Below are 7,500 nucleotides of genomic sequence, written 5' to 3'. Positions count from 1 at the left end.
TACTGACAGGCAGACAGACAGACATACATATACACACATACATACATACGGACTGACAGACAGGCATACTCGCAGACAGACACATGGACAAACTGACAGACAGGCAGGCAGACAGGCACATTGACAGACAGACAGACAGATGGACAAGTGTATGTACAAAGAGATCGAAAGACAAACTGATGGACAAACCTGTGGAAACACATATGCATAAACTGATGTCAATGCTTGTGTTTCTAACTTGGTCGTGTGACAGACACCGGGTCTCTTCGTGTGCACAAGCTTGAAAATGTTCAAAAAGCTCTAGATTTCCTGAGTCAGAAGGTAAGCATGTTAGGCAAGTGCAGTTTATATAATGAGCTTCATAGCTGTTGCCACATGACACCCATAATTTTTTACCATTTGTGTGCACTGCATTGACAAATTTAAATGAATAGAGAAGCACATTACAGTGCTAAACTCGTAGCAGGTGTATGTAATTACAGATCTCGTCACGTGATAATGATTTGCATACTGAGGTTTTAGCCTAACCCACTTGTCTCAGCTGAAGTTTCCAATGCATTCGTTTAGCTAAAACAAAGTGCAAAGCGTCTCCAGACTTTCGTACTTACAGGTCAGTTGCGTTGTCCAACAAACAGACACGCTGTCATGGACAATGCATGTTTCTCTTCGCAAATTCTTGTCGATTGAGCGCCAAATTTTTGATGAAGACGGCACTATGGTGATTTTTGCACAACACCGCGGCCGCTCAGCCACGCACACTGAAATTCAAGCTGTCAGACTGCAGAGCCACTATGCAGAAACACTATGGAACAAGCAAAACGTTACAAGTCAGGTATAGCTACACGTACCGCATGGCGCCTGAATCCAGCACCTTTGCTCTCTAGACGTCTGGTTGTTGGTGGGAAACCATGCACTTGCAAATGTAGACTAGGTGTTGTTTCTATGCGCTAAGCCCTTATGTGAAGCAAAAGACTCAACACCATGTACAGAATGGACGCCCGATGGCCGAATTCTTGTTAGCAGCTATCAAACAAGAGAGGTGGAGCCTTATGATGACACCACTTCTCGTCTATGGTCGGAATAGCTTTATTTGCATATGTGCTAATCGAGTATAAACACGGTCGTACGGTTGTCGGCCAGACGACCACTATAATCTTAATGCACATATCCGGGCCACAGGTAATGACATGTTTTTGGAAAGAACATGCCCCAGTAAATCGACACTTTGTTGAGTACATTGCCGTATTACCCCATATAGAAGGGCATGTTCGTATAGCTCAAGGTTTAGCAGACTGTCTTTTGTCTCGATGCATAAGGTCGTGCCGTATCAGGTGGGGATAACTTGTTATCATAGCTGCATAGCAATAGTATATGAAATTCCATGATCACAAAGTATACACCTATACCTGTGAGTATTACCTACTCACTAACACACACTACTATGTCACAATTTCACGTCCAAGTTTTTTACGTTTTTGTACTTACACTTGCTGCTTAGGCTTAAGTCTTGTCAAAGGCTTTCACAGCTGTCTTTTTCATCATCTATAAATGCCTTCAGTTTTTCTTCTGTAATACACTGTAAATCCAGGAATTTTTGTACTCATGAAATTTTAGTTATTTTTGTACAGATACCTGGTTGTACTAAATAACATGAATACTAAAATTTTAGATAGACGCACTTGAATTCAGTTGCAGTACAGTACCGATGTCCCATATGAAAACAACATGTGTACGAACTACAGTTCATGAGAAAAAGTACGAAAATTTATGAGTACGAAAATTTCTAGATTTACAGTGTTTTGTCACACCATGCAAGTTACTGTAGTGCTTTGTTGTAGGTTCTTGAATTATTTTAGAAAGTTCTACTGTTTTGCATATGATGGCATGCTGACTGTGCATGCACCGAGATGGTAAGGTCTCAGTGTTGAAGGCTACCTTTCTGACACTTTACGGTACTCGCTTGATTATTACTCCAGGGCTCAAGTAAGCTCTCAGCCCCTACTTTGGCCAGGGCTCTAAGATTTTCACACCTTGTAGTTCTTTAATTAGTGCTAATTGGTTCTTTCCACAGTGACTGTTTGCTAAATTTGCACCTGCAGAAATTCTGACATTTTTCAACTTGCGCATTATTGTTGACCACGTTTTGATGACTCCAATACTGTATAGAAGATTAGGTTTCTATATTTTAGGTAGCGGTAGTGGTTTGAAGCTTTACTAGCAACATGCCATTACTGTAACTTACTCTGTGCATACGAAGCTTTCAGTTTGTTGAATTGTTTTAGGTAAAGCTGGAGAGCATCGGAGCTGCAGATATTGTCGATGGCAATCAACGTTTGATTCTCGGTCTGCTGTGGACAATAATTCTTCGATTTCAGATTCAAGACATCTCATGGGAGGTAACGATCATTGTTTTATGCATTCGCTTGTTCGTTAGCTGTACTCTCTGCTGCAATTGTGGCAGCCAACTTAGTATACATTGTGTTTCCTTTTCCTTGCTCTCTATCTGCATTTTTCTTGTGTCTTTTATTTGAGTTCTCACACTTGTGGTGGTCTGGTTCAATTCGCTAGCTTTATTTCAATATTTGAGTCTTTACCTGTTGCCTGTTTATGTACTTGCTTATTATTTCTTTTGTGTTATTCTCAGACTTCTTTTCTGGATGCTCCTGACGTCGTTGCTGACCTTTCTTTCTGCTTTGGTGCTTTGCTATTTGCTTACGTGCCTGGCAATGTTACTACCATTTATTTTAGTGCTTGCCAAGTTCCCCACGTGTTTGCCTTTCTGATTGTTTGTATGCTTTTTGTCCTTTTTTATATCTCTGTCTGGAATCATTTACTTATGAGTTCATTTGTTTATTGTTGTGGTGTTAATTGTTTTTCTACTTGCTTGACTGTTTAAATGTTGTGAAAGGTTTAATGTTGTTATTATTTTTGAGGATGAATCAAGAGAAGTAAAATCTGCAAAGGAAGCACTGCTTCTCTGGTGTCAAAGGAAAACAGCTGGGTAAGCTGTCTGTCTGTCTGTCTGTCTTTATATATTTTCCAGCGTCAAACTATCATACATCGCTGCTAAATCACAAAATTTACGAGTCCACAAGTAATAAGTAATCCAAATTAAAACAATACGACCTAAAGCTAAGATAGAATGCAACCACTAAAGAAATCTAACTTAAACTAAAACTGAAGTCCTATAGTCAATGGCTGAAAAACTGGTTGCTGAATGGTGTCTGCTGTCTGTCTGTATGTATGTATGTATGTCTGTATGTATGTATGTATGTATGTATGTCTTTATCTGTCTGTCTGTCTGTCTGTCTGTTCTCGGAAGTCATGACTGTGGCCTCAGTTTGCATACCAGAGACCATCGTGGCCCTTTTGAACTTGTCAGAAGTTTTGCACCTGGTTTTTTGATCTTCATGGTGCTTTGGGGAGTGGATGGTCCTTGATAGGAGTGTCTTAGACGGAGCTCTTTCTACTTTGACGTGCAGTTTGTGAGCACGTTGTTTCAGTTGACTCATCGTTGTGTTATGCATGGGAGTGTTGAGACGTATGAATGGCGTGTGCAGTGAAGAAACTATTAATGTAGTTTGCAGTTGTTGCTTAGTGTTAGTTGCTGTTAGATGTAGTTGGTAGCCTAGGTTGTGGACGTCGAGTATGGATATGTAATCTGTGCCATAGCCTGTAGCTATATTGGCGGGGACTGCAGTTACGCCCATACGCAGTTGTACGGAAGTATATAGTGTCTGTCTGTCTGTCTGTCTGTTTGTCAATACATATATTTCAAACATCAAACTATAATATGTATCAGCAAAAGGCAAAAAAGTAAAGTTTGCAAGCTACATGAAAATACACATGTGTACACATAGCAGCTAAAAATTTATGCTACTACTCAGATTTTAGCCAACTAAAGGTTGAAAAATGGGTGCTGCTAGAGTCCAGCTTAAATGCTTCAGTTGCACAGAGCGCCGATGCTTTTCTTCTGATGACGACGCTGACATTACATCTTAGCAGCTGGATTGCAAATCTTTCCTCCAAAAATCTAAGAATTCCGGAGGATTGGGTTGACCAAATTCATTTGACGACTGGTCTGCCAAAGTTTGAAGGAACTTCCATGCCTCTTTGCCCCATCTTCCGTAGTGCTCCAAGACCAAAGGAATCAGAGAAACAGACATGCTACCAGGAAGTCTCTCTTTTTGTATCTGGAGTGCTTTCTCTCTTCTTCTTGCTTAGGTGCTGTGGTCCATCAATCTCAGCTGACTTGGGGAAGGTATCTGAGCTCCAAGGGTGAGCTAGTGCAATATCTAATTTGACATTAGCCCCTGAAGCTGAGTTAAACACCGCAAGATCGGGTCTACAATCAGAGCTAGAATGAAGATGTCTTGGTTCTCGCTTGAAGTGTTCATGTACGTCTCGAAGGCAATTTTCCCAAGTAGCAGCAATAGTGTCATGGGACCAAACTGGACCCCACCGCCTGTTTTGCAGGTCAGCAGGTGATAACCACTGTTGTCCAGCTGAGCGCCACAGTTACATGATCCAGACCAATCAGATGGAGGAATGGGCATCCCCAGACAAAAAAGAGTTGCCAAACGAAGATCGTAAGTACAGAGTGCGAACTCTTGATCGGTTGGTAAGGCAGACAACCAGGCACTTGCACTCTTGCCCCGGACAGATCTCAGTCGTGCAGCTGTCTGTTTGTCTGTCTGTCTGTCTGTTAGTTAATGACTTTGTTGTTTGCAAGGGCTGGTTCTAGCATATGTACAAGTAGAATCTGTATGAGAATAATTTATTTGTCTGTTTGTCTTTCAGTTTGTCAGTCTTGCTGTCTGTCTGTCTGTCTGTCAATACTTATTTCAAACATGAAACAGTCAACTACTGATACATCATTGCAAAAAAGCATGTAGCTAAAGTCCAACACTAAACAACTTAAAACTTGCAAACTGCACAAGTCTAGACACTAGAGCTAGGTACAAGATAAGCAAGTCATAAGAAATGATAACATCAGAATCCAAAGAAGAGCAAGGAGATGGTTTCTGTCTCTCTGTCTGTTTGTGTGTCTCAAAAATGCATCTATTTTATATATCATAGCTACAGCAAGAACAGCACCACCGACTACATAAGTGTCCAGTGGCTCCATCTGTCTGTCTATCTGCCTGTCTGTCTGTCTGTTTGTCTGTCTGTCTGTTTGTCTGTCTGTCTGTCTGTCTGTCTTCATTTATTTCAATACATAGTAACCACAATTACAAACACTAAAATATACATTGATCCTTGTGACAATGTCTTTGTCTCAAACTTAAAAAAGACTAAAACCACCTATGTCATATACATCAAACGCAAAGAGTCTTAATTAACTACCTTAAACTACAACTAAACTGTATATGTAATTAATGAATTAGTGAACAATGCATTGTACATCCAGGTCTTCACCCATAAACCTCATCTCCCCGACCTCCTGACACCTGTTATCCTCTTCAATTTTCCTAGTTTGACTCTGGCATTAGCTTTCTGCACAATTACAGTTATACATTTCCTCCAGTAACAGACAAACTCAGAATGGCTTCTCTTTCCTTCACAGTCCCTTGCTCTGGACGCAAGAGTATTCAGGTATCTTTCTGCTTCTTGCCCCATCTCCTAAAATGTTCAAAAAAGACTAACGGGATGAGTGTTGGGCTGTTCGTACCTCCACCAGACAAGGGTAGCTTAGCATATTTCTTCCTCTTTCGCTCCTCCCTTGCTGAAGCTGGAAATCCATCTTCTTCTGCTGCTGATTTTGATAAGACTTTAGAGCTCCACGGATGATTGAAGGCAACATGTAAATCAATGTTCAATCCCTCATCAGTGTCAAACACCACAATATTGGGTCCGCAATCATTGTTTGGATGTGTATCTCTTGGTTCTTTTTCTGTGGTGCAGACCTGCTTCACACAAGCATTCAGACCATCCACTCACAACAGAATCATGCTGCCATATATGGCCTCCTCTATGTTTACAACTAAGATGATATCTGTCTGTCTGTCTGTCTGTCTGTCTGTCTGTCTGTACATATTCCCAGATTGTTACCAAGTGTGATTGTGGTACAAGCCTTGATGAACATGGTTATCATCTATTGACCTGTAAGTTTGGCGGTGGCCTAGTATGGCAGCGCAATACAATTATGTCAACTTGGGCTAAATGTTTAGACGAGTTAAATATTCCTCATCAAGTTGAGCCAAGAAATAGGTATACTGACTCTGACAACAGGCCGGATATAACAACATATGATCTCACTGGACACTTGACAGAGACCTGGATATTTCACTTGCTTATCCACATTCTTGTGACATCGTGCAATCAGCTGCCAAAATATCAGGTTATGCAGGTGAGTTGAGAGAAAAACGCAGCATGACAAAATATGGTCAACAGCTGTCTATAGCAGGATCTGATACAACATGTATTCCACTGGTTTTTGAACACTTTGGCTTTTGGGGCCCTATGGCTGAAGACTATCTCGATAGGATCTCCAAAATTTCAAAAGATGCAAATGGAAAAAGCAATGAAACAGACTTTAGAGATAGATGGAGAAAGGAACTGTCTTTAGTTGTACAGTCTTGCAACTCTCGTATGATTTTTAAAGAGTTGTCTAAGTTGTCTAAGTGCAATTTTGATGATTTTCTGCATGATAAAGACGTTCAACATTTTGTTCATTGACTGTTATTGTTATGCATGCGTAAAGTTAGCGATTGTTATTGGTAGAGTAAGAGTTCAAGTATAGCAGTCTGTCTGTCTGTCTGTCTGTCTGTCTGTCTGTCTGTTTATTGGTATTTAGCCTTGGTCTTCTCTTTGATGGCTTTCCCATATGACACATTTGGATCCTAATTTCGAGTTCTTTGGTGATGCATGAGACTTGTGTTGAAGGTTTTTATTGGCCACTTTGTAATATCAGTGACATGCAAACCTTGCAGTGGGCAAATTTTGTGTTCTCACAGCTACCTTGAAATAATCCCATATGGGAGACTTTTTGTCTTGTCAGCCGCCATCCACTCTACTAACATGTGACCACTGCACTACAGACTTGCTCGGCATGTTATCAGCTAGCATCAACTCAAGATTTCCCGGTTGATAATATCACTGTGCCTATATCGGCTGGTAACCAATAGTAGATTGATCAGTGCAACGCTGCTTTTAATGTTAATAACCAGTGTGGGTAGGGTAGTAAGTGTGTATTTGTGTCACTGTGTGTGTGTGTGTGTGTGTGTGTGTGTGTGTGTGTGTGTGTGTGTGTGTGTGTGTGTGTGTGTGTGTGCATGCATGTGTGCATGCGTGCGTGTGTGCATGTGTGTGCATGCATGTGTGTGTGTGTGTGTGTGTGTGTGTGTGTGTGTGTGTGTGTGCGCGTGTGTGTGTGTGCTTGCTTATTAATCAATGGGTATCTGTCAGCATGTCAGTAATTGTTGTTTGTCACATGCATTGTTTTTCTCTGTTAGCTATCCCGCAGTCAATGTACAGAATTTCAACAGCAGCTGGTCATCT

At 41.0% G+C, this 7,500-nt stretch overlaps 1 protein-coding gene across 1 annotated transcript in view; it reads left to right on the top strand.

Annotated features, from left to right (window-relative positions):
- The window catches only part of LOC134198440 (spectrin beta chain, non-erythrocytic 1-like), a 65,723-nt gene that overhangs the window by 1,498 nt on the left and 56,725 nt on the right, over positions 1–7,500 (top strand). Inside the window, exons 4-7 of the mRNA XM_062667848.1 lie at positions 254–321; positions 2,283–2,396; positions 2,934–3,001; positions 7,455–7,500. The exon at positions 7,455–7,500 is cut by the window's right edge and continues 151 nt beyond it. Of these exons, the coding sequence (XP_062523832.1) occupies positions 254–321; positions 2,283–2,396; positions 2,934–3,001; positions 7,455–7,500 (296 nt within the window). The remainder of the gene's footprint in view (positions 1–253; positions 322–2,282; positions 2,397–2,933; positions 3,002–7,454) is intronic.

Source organism: Corticium candelabrum, chromosome 2 (assembly GCF_963422355.1).
Source record: "Corticium candelabrum chromosome 2, ooCorCand1.1, whole genome shotgun sequence".
Taxonomy (NCBI): domain Eukaryota; kingdom Metazoa; phylum Porifera; class Homoscleromorpha; order Homosclerophorida; family Plakinidae; genus Corticium; species Corticium candelabrum.
The sequence above is the reverse complement of the archived record's forward strand: the minus strand, read 5'-3'. Positions and strand labels throughout refer to the sequence as shown.